We start from the raw sequence: 17,306 nt of genomic DNA, 5'->3' as shown, positions 1-17,306 counted from the left end.
CGCACGGACCTTTCTTTTTCCATTTTGTTTAGATCATTTTGTCGTGGGTAGTGTTTATTTAAAATGAAAGGATATGGCACAGTGTTGAAAAATTAAAACTTTTATTTCAGTTCATCTGTTTTTGTGTCGACAGAGAAGAGAAAGAGCAGGAGCTGAGGTGATAGGAGGAGGTTAAAAACACACAGTTGTGTTAGCAATAGATTACACTATGGAACTTTCTCATTGAACCAAAGAAGCAACTGCTCTACTTTTCTTTGAACGTGGCTAAACGAAATGACTATTGGATACGTCCAAGAGAGGGACACCACATTTCCAGCTGTTTTTTTGTGCAGATTGGGTTGACAGAGGAACCACTGAACTCAGGTAGGTTGCGTTAGCTCGGATTATGGCGCTGTATTGTAACGTGACTCAATGGGACATGCTGCACCATGGTTGTAAATAAAACGGGATAAATGTTCTGTAATGGAGCAACAAAATCAACCAGTGTAGGTGGACAATGTCTTTGTAAACTTTAACAAGCTCGATAAGCTAACGCTGATGTTTGTAAGAACCAGACTGTGAGCGATAGCCAATTCAACCAATGGCGTTCTGTTTAAAATGTCGTTATGATATAAGTGGCCAATGGTGAGCCTAGGTGGGTCTACAGGTCAAAGTATAGTGCTTGCTCGACTTTTCAACGCTTCCAGTGCAACAGTGTAATGGATTTGTTCATGCAACACAATTGACATCAGACAGGCTGTGAGAGGGAAAGGACAGCTGGGTGGTGCAATGCTTTGTCTTTTTATTGGCACACACGTATAAATCGACTTGCAACTCGACGCTAATTCTAAAGTTCATCAACTCAGATTTCTGATCTGATCTAATCTCGACCTTACAAATTTACACCCAACAGTCAATTAGTAACCAAAAAATGACCTTACAGATTTTTGTATTTAAAATTAAACAAAATAAAAATGAATAACCATTAATTCATAAACTTTACACATATGTGGGCATAGTAGACACATTTCATAGTGAATATCTGTGAAGAATAGATCACAATACTTGAACGTCAGATTACAAGTCACTTGAAAGCAACGGTTTTGAGGAGACATTGATTTTTTTTTTTCTTTCCAGTACAGCAAACACCTTACAATAAAGCCTGTTTTGCACAGAGCATCATCTTAAAGCAAAATTCTGGTCAGAAGGGGGACCTTGGGACAAAATGTAATCAAATGGAGTCTGTATCTGGTGTTCGTACACAGTCCTGGCTCTGTAAATGGGAAACAAAGTGGCTTGGACAAAGCATACACTATTCCAGTCAACCAACTTGTTGCCTCGTGAGCACTGAAGGGAGGGATATAATTTGATTGACTGTTGACCTAACATCAGCAAACTTTTGATTTTCTAGAATTGCAGACTGCCCCTTGAAGTAGGCTTATCTCATAACCACTTCACATTCCAGAATTTTAACATGGCATCGAGTGTATAATAAAATGCTTTTGTGTTATTTCTTTTTTTTGTCCAAAACTTTGTACCAGAACTTCACCACCTGTTTCTGTTTTTCTGTTTCAGTGGTGACAGTTACAGTTATTTATTTGTAGGTTTGCATAACTGCAAAAAATAGCTGTTCAGTAGTGACGTTTCTTGAAGATACACACTGATTCACAAATTGAACTAATTCATGTTCAGCCAGCCACCTTCCAGTTGAAAGTACCCTATAAATGATGATTTTATAAGCTTACTATTATTTCAGATGTATTTTCAGGTGTCAGCAGATAATCAAAGAATCTTACTAAACATTTTGATTTGCAAACTTCAATTCTGCTTTTTGTGGGATATCAGTTTGTGCACCTGGTGCTAATTTCCTTAATTATCTGACAAACCCTATTTAACTGTCAGCCTAATTTTACAGTTTTCACTTACTTAGCAAGATGGTGAGATGTTCTAAAGTGACTGAAACCCTCCAGCAACAAGTTGTCCAGATGAAGGCCAAAGGGATGAATTTATCAGCCATAGCAAGAGAAGTTGATCATTCTAGAATATTGCATCTTTACAACGTCACAAACTCATTCATGTCCCCCAACAAAGCTGGTCGCCCATGAAAGACAAATGCAAGAGAGGACAGGATAATGCGGAGAGAGCTGAACATTGTGAGGATCTGTCTCGTCGTACAGTATCTTAACATTTAAGAGCATTTGGACTGAAAGCTCACTCTGCAGTGACCAAACCTCTCATTAGCAGAAAGAATCAAAAGGCTAGACTAACCTTTGCTGAGGAGCATGTTGTGTGGACAGAGGAGAACTGGCCCAAAGTTCACTAGTGATGAAAGCAAGTTTAATTTGGGTTCAATGGGAAACATTATGTTTGTTGTCAAACTGGGGAAAGACTGAACCCAAAGTGTGGAAAGAAGTCAGTGAAAGGTGGAGGAGGAAGTGTCATGGTTTGGGGAATGTTTTCTGTCGTAGGAGTTGGGCCTCTTATACAGCTACATGGCAGAGTGAATGCAAATGTTTAGAACCTTCTTCGACAGCATGTGGGTCCTTCCCTGCGTTCTTCACCCAATCAGCCAGCAATTTTCATGCAGAACACTGCCCCCTGTCACACAGCAAAACGGGAAGCAGTTCCTTGAAACTGAAAACCTTGAAATGAAATGGCCAGCCCAAAGCCCCAATCTAAACCCAATAGAGAATCTCTGTAAAATCCAAGGAACCAAGGAACCCACTACAGTCACCCAACTGTGGAAGAGATTGGAAGAAGGGTGTACCATAATCACACCGGAGCAGTGTGAGAGACTGGTGATGTCCTGTCCCCGCAGATGTGCTGAAGTCATTCAAAGCAACGACCTGTACACTTCCTACTAATTGTTGACTGTTGTAACCTTCAGATAATTTATCTGTAATCTATCTCTGTGCTACAGTCATTGCTGTTCTCTAATTTAATCACGTGTTTGCTGCAAAATAAAGGGTTTTTGTTGAAGTGCCTTGGTTATTTTGTAAAACACTGTTCTAGTAGCATGGTATGGCCACAAGAAAAAATCCTTGAAATGTTGAGCAATGAAGATTACATTATTTGGGAAAAATCAGGTGTTCATAAATTGTTCTTTAATTTTGATCTCCAGTGTAGATGGGACAGGCACTGTGGGGGCTGCCTCCCAGACAACAGCAGCAGCTTCAGGAAGAGTTTGCAGACCGACTAGCTGACCAAGGAGGAGGACAAGAGCAAGGTAATCCTAACTTTTCTGTCTTTTTTAATGTCAGTATCACTTTTGGCTCATGATTTTGTTGTTTCTTGGTAACCATCGCAACCAGAAATGGTTGATATTATTGCTTTTAATTTATGATAAAATATGAGACTATTTACAGAAAAAATAGGTTCTGGATTTTAATCCATACAATAAATAAACTTTCACCTTATTTTATAGTTTGGCTAGACTGAAATATTGTCCTGTTTTTAAAAAATATCATCACTGTCAATATGTTCCTTGATTCCACAAAATGCAGAAGATGACAGATTTGCCCAGAATCAGAATAATAATAATAACTTTATATAGCACTTTTCAAAACTCACAGTTACCATGTGCTTCACAATAAAAAAAAATCTGCAAACCTAAGAAGGACAAACAATAATTAATTATAAAAATACAGTAAAATCCCCCCCCCCCCCAAAAAAAATTAAGGTAAAGTTAATAAATAAATAACAAGTTGAGATTAATAGGATCAATAGCTAAGAAAAGTCAAGCGATAAAAGTGAGTTTTAAGAAGAGATTTAAAAGAGGACACAGAGCCTGAGATCCTCTGGGAAGGAGTTCCAGAGTTTGGGGGCGTGGACAGCGAAAGCGCAGTCACCCTTAGTGACTAGCTGGGATTTGGAGACTGACAGGTGGGCCTTGCCAGAGGATCTCAGGCTGTGTTCAGGCTCATATGGAATTAAAAGGTCCTTTATGTAAGATGGAGCCGGACCATTAACAGCTTTAAAAAGCAACAGTAAGTGCAGAGAACAGACTGGACGATGGAGGTCTAAAAGATGGTCAGCAGCTCTTGAGGCAGGTTGAACTTCTTCAGCTGTCGCAGAAAGTACAACCTCTGCTGGGCCTTTTTCCTGATGAGGTCTACGTGGGACTTCCACTTGAGATCCCGGGCGATTGTGCTTCCCAGGAACTTAAAGGAGCCCACAGTAGACACTGTGTTGTTGAGAATGGTGAGGGGGGGTAAGGTGGGTGGGTTCTTTCTAAAGTCCACTGTCATCTCCACAGTCTTGAATGGGTTTAGCTCCAGGTTGTTCAGGCCACACCAGAGGACCAGCTGGTCTACTTCATGTCTGTAGGCAGCCTCATCACCGTTCCTGATGAGGCCAACTACTGTTGTGCCGTCCACAGACTTAAGTAGTTTTTCTTTCTCTCATGCCCCACCCCGTCTCCCGCTCTCTCTCTCTCTCTCTCTCTCTCTCTCTGTCTCTCTCTCTCAACCCAACCGGTCAAGGCAGATGGCCGCCCATCTTGAGCTGGGGTCTGCTCTGAGGTTTCTGCCTTCTAAAAGGCAGTTTTAACCTATGTTTTCCAGTTTGGGTGTGAAAGACTAAGAATAAGGCTTTCGAATGAATGGTAGTTGATTTTAGGCTTTAGACTGAGTCAAAACATGGCTGCAACTCCACCTCCTCGGCCAGTGTCTCGAGGAACTGGGGCGAGTGCATTCATTTAAGCTGAAATATTTCTGGCCGAAGCCAGGCTTCAGTTAGACAGAATAAATCTATATTATAATCTTATATTAATTAATTTACAACTACAGCTTTAGATGATAGAGATCTAACATTTTATAGTCCACATTTAATTCTGGAGGTGTTGGCGTTAATCTTTATTTTTTTTTGTATAACTCCTCTTTTTGTATTTGATTTAATTAATTTAGGTGGTCCAGGGACAGACACAGTCTCTATGGAATTTTGCGTGCTAATGGGAGCGCAGAGAGAGGTGGAGGACTGCAACTCTGCCTCCTGGTCTCAACTCTGGGTTGTCATGGTTTTGGTTTAATAAGAAACTCAGATTTCTAGATATGAGAGCTGCTCCATCCAACATGGGATGAATGCTGTCTCTCCTAATGAGACCAGGTCTTCCCTAGAAGGTCTGCCAATTTTCATGCAGAACACTGCCCCCTGTCACCTACCAAAACGGGAAGCAGTTCCTTGAAACTGAAAACCTTGAAATGAAATGGCTAGCCCAAAGTCCTGATCTAAACCCAATAGAAAATCTCTGTAAAATCCTTGTAAAATCCAATCCACCACCTTGACAGCCAGCAATTGAATGATGACATGCAGCTAAACATGTCATCACTGGTCAGATTGGGTAGGGGTCCGGAGAAAACTACGGAGTCTGACATAGTGTTTGCAAACACCGATTCAGCATTAACTGAAGTGACCTCCGACTGGCGCAGCCAGGTGTCATTACTGCCGACGTGTATTCTTATTTTACTGTACACTTATCCTCAGCGAGCAGTTTTAGATATGATTCAGCATCGCCCGCTCTGGCCCCAGGAATGCATTTAACTATGATCGTTGGTTTCTCAAACTTCACGTTTCTCCTGATAGAGCTGCCAGTTCCAAGAGTTGGTTTCTCAGCGGCTGTGTTGCTGAGTGGGGAGAACCTGTTGGGGGTGAAGTGTGGGTTTGTGTGTAGGACTATACTTCATCTGTACAGTCACCCAGCCTCCCTGGTTCCTGGCTGCTTGGGAGCTACTGGGAGCCGGCTAGAAGTAGCTACACTAGATCTGTCTGCACCAGCTAATGGGAGCTGGCTAACTACAGCATGGTGCGGAGCCGCGTTTCTAATTCATTAAGCCTTGCCTCCAGCTCTGTAAACTACATTTCTTACATTTACCATTTTCACTAAATGAGGCTGAGGAATAGCTAAACGTGACATACTAAGCTGGAGAGGGAGAAGGAGACAGAGAAGCCATCGCTAATAAACAGGCTAAGCTAGCTAGTGGAGTTTAAGGAAGGCTCAACCATACACTCGCTTTAGTGTGAAAATCGCTAAAGTGATTGAATAAGTGTTTGACTCGAACAGGCGTTTAAAGTAACAGTGTGAAATTACTAGCTGTAGTGGATAGCCGAACAACTTAAGCGAGGTTAAATCAAAGAGCAGTACAGAGCTGGTCGTAACACCAGTAACACACAACAACAGGAAGTGACGTAGGACGCTTACCGTAGCAGGAGTGTCATCCAGCAGAAACTGTGTGGAACTACGAGGTGTGGCCTACACAGAGCATATATATCAATGAATTAAATATCCTGTCTTTTTTTTTTCTTAGGGAGAAATGGAGGTCACCAGAAAAGAGGTCCCCAGCACTGTTATGGCCCTGACATCTACCATCTGCTGAGAGCACGCATGGGATGTATGAACCCAAAACCCAGGCTAAGCACATAATTTTTGCTAACATTGTGTCATCACTGTGTAACCATACTGCTTGCTAATCTTAAATATTCTGACTATATTCTTATTCAGTATTATTGCCCCTATCCTTTCCATTATTAATTATGATGGTGTGTGCAGACAGTCAGCATAGTTAGGAAGCGAAATGATGGTAATTTTGACTGGGAGAATAAAATTTTATATTAAATAAAAATCTTATATATTTCTTAAGATCTTAAATACCTGCCTAGTGTGTGTTTTAGATTATGTAGTGGCAGTTTCTCTCTTCTCTGTTGCAGCACGCATTCACAAGTCAGGGGGAAAGCACAAATTTAAATTGTACAAACACTATATTGCCAAACGTATTCACTTTCATGGCCACAGGTGTGTAAAATCAAGCACCTAGGCATGCCGACTGCTTCTACAAACATGTGAAAGAATGGACTGCTCTCAGGAGCTCAGTGAATTCCAGCGTGGTGCTGTGATAGGATGCCCCCTGTGCAAGAAGAAATTTTCTTGCTACTAAATATTCCACAGTCAACTGTCAGTGGTATTATAACAAAGTGGAAGGGATTGGGAATGACAGCAACTCAGCCACGAAGAGATAAGCCACGTAAAATGACAGAGTGAGGTCAGCGGATGCTGAGGTGCATGGTGCGCAAAGGTCGCCAACTTCATGCAGAGTCAGTCGCTACAGACCTCCAAACTTCATGCGGCCTTTAGATTAGCTCAAGAACAGTGCGTAGAGAGCTTCATGGAATGGATTTCCATGGCTGAGCAGCTGCATCCAAGCTGTACATCACCTAGTGCAATGCAAAGCATTGGATGCAGTAGTGTAAAGCATGCCGCCATTGGGCTTTAGAGGAGTGGAGACGCATTCTCTGGACAAATCATGCTTCTTCATCTGGCAATCTGATGGACAAGTCTGAGTTTGGCGGTTGCCAGGAGAACAGTACTTGTCTGACTGCATTGTGCCAAGTGTGAAGTTTGGTGGTGTGGGGTACGTTTTTTAGGAGCTGGGCTTGGCCCTTTTGTTCCAGTGAAAGGAACTCTGAATGCTTCAACATACCAAGAGATTTTGTATGGAATTATATTCATGCCACAATTCTGACACACAGGAAAATTTTGAGCGCAAAAAATTAAATTGAGCGCACAAAACATGGTTGAGCAGACAAAAATCAATTCTGTGCTCAAAAAAATATCTTCCTCCGTGCTCAGGCAGACTGCCGCACGCTTACAATGCGACTTTCCCTCCGTCTTCCTCAACCCCGCGTGCTCAACTTCACTTGTGTGCCACCATTTTTGTGGGCAAAAGTTTTTTGTTTACATCACTTCGCGCTAGATACAGTGCTGCGAGAGACAGAAAGAGAGCATGGACAAAATGGACCGTACCAAGACAAGATGGACCCTGTTCCAAAATATTTTCCTTGAAAAAAGTTAGTAAATTTGGTGGAATCGATCCGTATGAGCACGTTGACTGGACAATGGATATAAATGCCACGATTGTCTGAAGCTGAGTTTGTCCTCTATCTCGTCAATGGCGTTAGTTATTACACCGTCGAAGAATTTAGGAATTACCTAATTTGCAGTGATATTTATCTGTTTGCACGCAGTCTTTTGCTGTTGGCATCTTATCTGACTGTTACTGGAACTCTAACAGTGTCATTGCACTGCACAAGAATGTTTGTAATAAACTGAAAAGACTTTAAAACAAGTGTTCAGACATTATTGCTTGAGTAAATGGCACATGGTCTCACAGAGGACTTCTTATGGCTATTTTTTAATATTAAATTAAAGTAGTTGGAATATAGTTTCATATATTCCCATTGTACCACAATATTTATTATCGTCATCAGGCATAGTGTTATTAGCTTTCTTTGTAAAGTGCAGGCCTGGTGTTTGTCGCCATATGAGCAAGTAACAGGTGAGGAGATTTTTCTGTGACTGACATATCACCTTGGCACACAGTAGTTCAACTTCATCCCCAATGTTGAATCCATGGTCTACCAAAACCAAATCTCCCAGTAACAGTTTAGTGAGGATGCCACACTGCTCGGTCAGGAGCTTGTCGCTTACTTGCCCCACCCTTTAGAAATGAACAATCTCACCCCAACGTTTTTTTACCAAAGCAATCATGAACGACTGTGGCAGTTAACAACATATTGCACCAGTGTACAAAGCAAGGTCCATAAAGACATGGATGAGCGAGTTTGGTGTGGAGAACTTGACTGGCCTGCACAGTCCTGACCTCAACCCGATAGAACACCTTTGGGATGAATTAGAGCGAGGAGTGCGAGCCAAGCCTTTTGGTCCAGTATCATTGTGTGACCTCACAAATGCGCTTCTGGAAGAATGGTCATAAATTCCCTTAATCACAATCCTAAACCTTGTGGAAAGTCTTCCCACAAGAGTTGAAGCTGTTATAGCTGCAAAGGGTGGGCAGATGTCATATTAAACCCTATGGATTAAAAATGGGATGTCACTTAAGTTCATATGTGTGTAAAGGCAGATGTGCGAATACTTTTGGCAATTCAGTGTATGTTTCACTTACGACCCCAATTCCAAAACAATTGTGATGCTGTGTAAACTGTGCAAAAATTAAAAAAAAGAAGATGATAATTTGCTAATTTCTTTTAACATGCTCATTTGACAACAGTGAACACAGAATAATCAACTGCATTGATTTTTGTAAAAACATACTTCTGTTCCAAAAAAGTTGGGAAAGTGGCCACTAAAGATGGTGAAAGTTGCAGAACGCTCAGAGAAAAACACCCGTTTGGGAAAATCCCCCATGTAAATAGGTTCATTGATAATAGGTGATAGTATCAGGATTGGGTATGAGAGGGTCATCCTCGAGGTTCAGTCATTCAAAAGCAAGAACGTGGTGAGGTTCACGTCTTATTATATGATTGTACAAGGATATTGCCACACAGGGTTGGGAACACTTTGGAAAACCATTGTCAGTAAACATAGTTAATTTGCAAATGATTGCATTCTTTTTTAAATTACATTTTTATATGGTATCCCAACTTTTTTGAAATTAAGGTTTTAGCCTGTTTTCTATTTTTGTCTCCTCCCTTCTTTTTTGCTGGTGACTTCAGGTAAAGAACAGCATGGTTTTATAGATTTGGAGATGTTGCCACCTGAATTAAGCATCACCATACTGTCATACCTGAATGCTACTGATCTGTGCCTGGCTAGCTGTGTGTGGCAGGACTTGGGAAATGACGAATATTTGTGGCAGGGGTAAGGACATTTACCTGTACTTTCTGTATGTATATTCTCTGTTGTTGTGATCAAAGTAATGAGATGGTGATTGAGGTTCATAAATGCATGTTGGTTCCCATCAATAATTCTGATCATCTGTATCGTCTGACCTGCTAAACTGACTCACAAAATAAATAATGACAGATAGACTTAGGAGACAGAAAGGTTGTGGTCTTGAAAATAAACATGTTTTGTCCAAGTGCTGACTACTAAGCTATTGTTTTTGTCAACTGCTGTCTTTGTCTTTCGTTGTCTGTGGCAAACCTTTTTTGCTACATATATATCATCAAATTCTATAGTGTCTGTTATTTGTCTCTATTATGTAACCAATGTGTGTTGATCCATCAGGCTGTGCAAGTCCACATGGGGACACTGCTCCATCTACAACAGAAAACTACCTGCTGGTTTCTCATATAGAAGACTATATCTACAACTAGATGAAGGAAGCCTGACATTTAATGCTAACCCACAGGAGGTAACACGTGCTCAGACATTCAAGATCTGTAGTCCTTCATAGTTTCTGCAATGTACCTGTGTGTGTGCATCAAGAGGTCACTACAAAATTATATATTTGATGATATAATTATTTGGAGCTACCTATCACTTCAACATTAAAGTTTCAGCTTGGGTGTGTCTGGATATTTAGATGGATTAACAAAGTAGGTCTAACTTGGTTAGACCTATGCTCAGAAGATATATGATTCTCTCTTTTTTTGTGTGTATGTAGGGTATCAGTTATTTCATGTCTAAAGGCATACTAGTGGATCATCCGACTGAGCTGGCTAAGTTCATCTTCTACACTAGACGGCTCAACTGGAAGATGCTGAGGATTTACCTGGATGAGAGGTTAACACAGAGACAGAAAGACATACACAATGCCCAGAAAACATACCACTTGGCATTTTTTACACTGGATACTATTGTGACAACAGTTATTTTATATGGCCTGAAGAAAGTGTGGTGGATAGTGGAGTGGTGTTTCTTTGGTGTGTCTACTATTAGTTTAAATACGTATTATTAATGCTCTTTTCTTCTTTTTCTAACTCAGCCGTTTTCATTATCTCCCTATACATTGAAAAAGTTTGTTACTTTCTTGCCACTCATGTCTGTATTTGTGCAGGCGGGATGTCCTGGACGAGTTGGTGACCTTACATAACTTCAGTAACCAGTTCCTCCCCAATGCTTTACGAGATTTCTTCAGACATATTCATGCACCAGAGGAGAGAGGAGAGTATCTGGAAACCCTCATCACCAAGTTCAGCCACAGGTTTTGTACCTGTAACCCTGGTCTTGTCCGAGAGCTGGGCCTTAATCCTGGTTAGTACTGACATACACATATAGTAAACCATATAGTGAACCACACACAAACACCCGCACAATGCAATGGGACAGGTCTTCTGCTTATATGCTTAGATAACTGTCAAGATGTGCATCTGGGATAATGACATGATGTAGCTGACCACAACATGATGATTCAAAACACATTACAAGCTAGTAACAGTGTACACTCTAAGAAATCAAATGCTATGTATTTACCTAATCTAGTTATGTCAACCAGTCCCACAAAACTTGATTATTTAAATGAGAAAAGCTATCTAAAATGAATTGTAACACTATGTTAAAGTAAATCTAACAGAACTGTTTTAATTAAAGGCTATATTTTCAATTCAATTCAATTTATTTATATAGTGCAGATTCACAGTAAAAGTTATCTCATGACACTTTCCAATTAGAGCAGGTCTACACCAAACTCTTTAATTAAATTGTAATACAGAGAGCCCAACATTCCCCCTTGAGCAAGCACTTGGTGACAGCGTCAAGGAAAAACTGCCTTTTAGAAGTCAGAAACCTCAGAGCAGACCCCAGTTGGATTGAGAGAGAAAGAGAGAGAGAGAGAAGGAGAGCACAAAGTTATGTTAAATTAACTTTATCTTGAATTTACTGACAAGTGAAATTAATTTTACATGATTAAGTTCAATTTACTTAACACGTACAAGTTTCAGTGATGTTCTAAATCTATGTTAAAACTCAAACTTACTAACGGTAAACACAGCTTAATTTGTGGTTACAAGAAAATGCCCTCTTCCACACAAAGCAACTGCAACTTACTAACTTACTAAGAAAACTGCAGAACTTATGCAAAGAACAGCAAAAGTGTGTATGGATAGCATATATGGCAACATAGAAAACAGCTTACTTAGGTCCACAAATCTTAAACACACACTGTCCCGGAGCCTACTGGGAAAATCCCACCTCTCTCCAGCACTTTACAATACATAAAAATTAAATCTTGGTTTGCAAATCTCTTTTCATTTGATTATCCGGTAAGGTTGAATCCCCTTTAAATGTTATAGTCCCCTTCATGTCTGAAATTAGTGGAAGTGCTGCCTGCTTCAACAAACAAATAGAGGCAATTATTTTAATCCTTACAACTGGAAAGAAAATGTTAAGCTTTTCTGATTGAGGGAACTTCAACAATATTAATTATGTTGTTTTTGCCAACTAAGTATACAGATAACACGTAATTACTCGTAACTACTGTGCATGTGCAAAACTGCGAGTACGGAAAGCCCATACGTTTAAAGTGAACTACGTTGGTTTGAAACTACAGTATTCTGAACATAAAGTTATTAGTCAGAGCCAACAACATCTTCCATATTGTCCACACAAGTCTACTGTTTGATTCCTGCTGTGCTGCTTATAATAAGGTGACTGGTGCTCTTGCTTTTTTGAGATAGCCATGCCCTTTCATTTGCATATAACAGGTGGATATAAAAAGAACTGGGAAATACACCAATCAGCCACAACATTAAAACTACTGACAGGTGAAGTGAATAAAACTAATCATATTTACAATGCAGTGTTTGAACCTTGGGTTCTGGCCATCATGTAGATTTTCTTCGACACACACCAACCACCTAAATATTGCAGACCCCCCCCCCCCCCCCCTTGGCAGCAGCTCTTCTCATCAGCAGCCTCCTCCCAACTGGACAACGTACCTCATCACATTTTGAAAACAGGTCAGGAATGTCTCAGGAACAAAACAGCGGTCCGCAGACTCCAAAGATACCAGTCTGATCGAGAATCTGTGGGAGGAACCGGGATAAGGTTGGAGGCTCCATTTTTTGGGAGAGTGGATTCAGCTTATTCCGGTTTATATATTAGAATATAAGTATACTGAATCATTTATATAGTCATATTAACATTTATTTATATACTTATCTCCTTTTTTTCAGGATTTAGTTCATGGACATATTTTATTTCATAGGCATATTTACTTGCTTGCTTACTTGTGTATGTAGTTACTTATTTATTTCTATTAAAAAGAAACAGCAGCAAAAAAACTCTCCATATCCTGGGCAACGATGATTTCATACTTCCCCACGATGTCTCATGAGCTCTTTTGGTTGTATTTTCCTCATCTTATTTCACGCATGTTAAAACATTGTGCACAAGTAAGTCCCATAAACAAATTTTTGTATATGGGACAATCCTGCATTATAAAGGATGGGTGGAAGCCACTAAATATTAGACAAAAGTATCCTTGCATTTGAATGAGAAAGTTATGCCACTGCTTGATACTTTCTGAAATGGCCCATATTTTTTTTATTTTTATTTTTCTTTAGACTTGCACTGGGACTGGTTATATTAGAGTCACTGTGATCTAACCTGTCAATGTATAATATCTGTAACATTTTGATCCTTGACTAAGGAAAAAACTGAGATATTATTATCTGAATCATACTTGCTCACATAGCAAGGCACAGTATTTCAAAACTCAGAGTATTTCATATTTAGCTCAGAATTATCCAGAATTTTTGCAGCACCAGTAGGACAGGGTAGGAAAGAAATGGCATCATGATGCGTGATGGTCTAAATGGCTTTACAATGTGTGATGGATTTGGATATTGTTTTGGCTGTATTAATATACAAGCACTGGATGAAAGAGTCATTTAATATGTGATTAATTAATATATGTGCCATTTATCTTAGGTGTCTCTACATCCACTTTAAAGCCAAGCTGGATCCACCCTGGCACTAAGAATCAGAATCACCTCCATTTTCCAAAACTATCCTCATCTCCTTTTTGGCATTTCTGTCCTGAAGTTTCTTGTTATGTGGCCAAAATATCCGCAAATACTGTAAATCTGTGGTACATGAAAATCATCTGGTCTTATACACTACTTGTGATCACATCTGTATACGTTGACAGTGTGACCTGAAGATGGTGCTAGAGGATAGCCAAGAATTGGTCAAAATGAAAGAGGTGTCCTCCGAAGCACATAAATATATTCTGAGTTCAAGGCAGTATAATTAAATTTTCATTTTTCTGGGTTACAGGTCAAAATTTATATTTATATTTATTTGCATTAGGTATTTTGTTAGGTAATTGGGCTTATACCGGGACCAGGGAAACTAATTTGGAAACTAAGTTCCACCTCATGTTTCTACATGTGTGGAATGACAATAAAGCTCCTTGAATCCTTGAATCCTTGAAAATTTCAATTTGATTGTGATGCCATTCAGAGACATCCTCTTTTGACCATTAATATGTGGTCAATCCTGACTATAATCAAATATTGCCATTTTTAAGCATTACAGGCAGAAGGCCAAAAACTGTAGTGGCAATAGAAGTGATTTGAAGCCACCACAATTCTGACCCATTAGCCCAACCACAAAGTAAGGCGGGAAACAGTCAAAGATTTATTTTCAAGTAGTCCCTGGCTTCAGTATCACCAGTGGGCCATGCATTTACCAATTGAGGACTTTGTTAATGTCAGCAGACAATACAGAAATCAATCCCTGATGCTATCTCATCTAACTCTTTGGCTATACCCCTGTGATTAGTAGGATTAATGTAAGGGTTAGAGAATGATGCATTGTTCCCTTCATGAAGTGAACTTTTTCGTTCCACTGCTACTTTACCCCTTCATCCCCTCTGGAAAGGATTGGGTAAAGAAGTGAACAGATTAGAGTTTATCAGAACTCATTTAGGTGAGGAAGGAAGAAAGTTTTTCCTCACCACTGTCGCCAAGTGCTTACTCATGGGGGTTTTATTGGATCTCTCTAAAAATCGAAATGAAGAGTTTGGTCTCCACCTGTTCTAATGGGAAAGTGTCATGAGGCAACTGTTGTTGTGACTTGGTGCTATATAAAGAAATTGAATTTAATTTAATTGAACTGACACATTTATCATTTGTCATTTATTTTGTAGTGTGGAGTGTTGAAGCTGAGAACAAATTTTTAACAAGACCTGTTTGAAATTCATGACAGGGTTGTGTCTCTTTGAATGAAATTGAGGCTTTAACTGCCTGTTTCAAACAGATCACTCTAATTTCCTGTTCTCTTCAGTGCCACATGGCTGAGCATTTTGTCAGAGCTTGTGAGAAACAGAACAATCCTGTTTGATCAAGATTTACTATTATGTCTCTGCAGATGCGGTGTATGTGCTGTGCTACAGTCTGATCCTGCTTTCCATTGACCTGACCAGTCCCCATGTCAAAAACAAAATGTCCAAGAGGGAGTTTATCAGGAACACTCGCCGAGCAGCACATAATGTCTCAGAAGACTTCGTAGGCCATCTCTATGACAACATATACCTGATTGGTCATGTGGCAGCGTAGCTCCACTTACCATCTGTCCAGAAGAAATCTTCATACTGCACTGAGACTGTGCTACCAAATATTAGAAATGTTATTAGATTCCAATCAAAGGTGTGACAAATCTGAAATGTCTTTTAAACCAAGTAGCTATAAAGACTGAAAAGGTTTTAAAACAGAGCCACGAAGACAAGCTCTGATACTGCACTGATGAATGGGTACCACTGGTTGGTGGAGGGACCAGGAAGAAGAGGAGCGCTGTCCTCAGCCTGTCAAAGGCTGGACAGGACAGCCATACTGAGTTGGACAGGAGCTGCAAGTGTTGTTCACCAGTAGGACAAACATTGTTCTAGGAAGTGACAGAACATTAATACAAGGCTAACACAAAATCGCTCACTAATATCACTCATAACGTTTTCCAGTGTAACTAATGACAGAGGTACACAGAAGATATTTTGCAAATCCATTGAATTTGATACACTTTCAGTGATAATGACCGTAATGTCTAATCGTCAAGATTCAACTAGACTGCCTAAAAACACAAAACATTAGCAGATTTTTACATAAGCCCTTAAAGCAGACAAAGCGAACCCAATCAAAAAATGAGACAGAAATATTATACTTGTGCATTTATTCATTCTGAAAAATGATCCAGTATTATTAGTACATACACTATATTGCCAAAAGTATTCACTCACCTATCCAAATAATTGAATTCAGGTGTTCCAATCACTTCCATAGCCACAGGTGTATAAAATCAAGTACCTAGGCATGCAGACTGCTTCTACAAACAATTACAGGTACTGTGATAGGATGCCACCTGTGCAACAACTACAGTTGTGAAATTTCCTTGCTACTTAATATACCACAGTCAACTTTCAGTGGTATTATAGCAAAGTGGAAGCTATTGGGCACGACAGCAACTCAGCCACAAAGTGGTAGGCCACGTAAAATGACAGAGCGGGGCCAGCGGATGCTGAGGTGCATAGTGCACAGAAGTCGCCAACTTTCTGCAGATTGAATCGCTACAGACCTCCAAACTTCATGTGGCCTTCAGATTAGCTCAAGAACAGTGCGTAGAGAGCTTCATGGAATGGGCTTCCATGGCTGAGCAGCTGCATCCAAGCTATACATCAGAATCAGAATTCTTTTATTTATCCCCGAAGGGAAATTCTTTAAATCACCAAGTGCAATGCAAAGCGTCGGATGCAGTGGTGTAAAGCACACCACCACTGGACTTTAGAACATTGGAGACGCGTTCTCTGGAGTGATGAATCACCTTCTCCGTCTGGCAATCTGGTGGATGTGTCTGGGTTCGGCAGTTGCCAGGAGAATGGTACTTGTCTGACTGCATTGTGCCAAGTGTGAAGTTTGGTGGAGGGGGGATTATGGTGTGGGGTTGTCTTTCAGGAGCTGGGCTTGGCCCTTTAGTTCCAGTGAAAGGAACTCTTAATGCTTCAGCATACCAAGAGATTTTGGACAATTCCATGCTCCCAACTTTGTGGGAACAGTTTGGGGATGGCCCCTTCCTGTTCTAACATGACTACGCGCCAGTGCACAAAGCAAGGTCCATAAAGACATGGATGAGTGAGTTTGGTGTGGAAGAACTTGACTGGCCTGCACAGAGTCCTGACCTCAACTCCAACCTTTGGGATGAATTAGAGCGAGGACTGCGAGCCAGGCCTTCTCGTCCAACATCAGTATCTGACCTCACAAATGCATTTCTGGAAGAATGGTCAAAAATGCCCATAAACCTTGTGGAAAGTCTTCCTAGAAGAGTTGAAGCTGTTGTAGTTGAGAAAGGTGGGCAGATGACATATTAAACCCTATGGATTCAGAATGGAATGTCATTTAATTTCATGTGCGTGTACAAGCAGATGATGCAGATGCAAATACTTTTGGCAATATAGTGTATCTGTGAGTTGCAAAAGTATGTGACCTCCTAGGATTAGCAGCTGATTTGAAGGCCACATCAGAGTCCATCTGTTCAGAGGTGTGTCCAGTTAATGGGTTGAGATTCAGGTGTCATTCAGTGCTGTGTTTTATGTAAAAAAAAA

General features: G+C 40.3%; 1 protein-coding gene across 2 annotated transcripts; it reads left to right on the top strand.

The window, feature by feature from the left end:
• Nucleotide 1: 1 nt before the first annotated feature.
• Nucleotides 2-16,700, top strand: fbxo8 (F-box protein 8). 2 transcript variants are annotated; one of them, XM_046399596.1, is made up of 8 exons: nt 2-363; nt 3,106-3,205; nt 6,282-6,365; nt 9,484-9,628; nt 9,998-10,124; nt 10,377-10,495; nt 10,770-10,966; nt 15,086-16,700. In XM_046399596.1, the coding sequence occupies exons 2-8, from the start codon at nt 3,106-3,108 to the stop codon at nt 15,271-15,273; spliced, it is 960 nt and encodes a 319-aa protein (XP_046255552.1). In that variant the 5' UTR covers nt 2-363; the 3' UTR covers nt 15,274-16,700. The 2 variants fall into 2 exon arrangements, with proteins under 2 accessions (XP_046255552.1, XP_046255542.1); XM_046399586.1 differs by having other exon boundaries at nt 4-363; nt 3,101-3,205; nt 15,086-16,699.
• The last annotated feature ends 606 nt before the right edge of the window (nt 16,701-17,306 follow it).

This window comes from Scatophagus argus, chromosome 2 (assembly GCF_020382885.2).
Source record: "Scatophagus argus isolate fScaArg1 chromosome 2, fScaArg1.pri, whole genome shotgun sequence".
Lineage (NCBI taxonomy): Eukaryota > Metazoa > Chordata > Actinopteri > Scatophagidae > Scatophagus > Scatophagus argus.
Note: the sequence above shows the minus strand (reverse complement) of the source record. Positions and strands in the feature narration are given on the sequence as shown.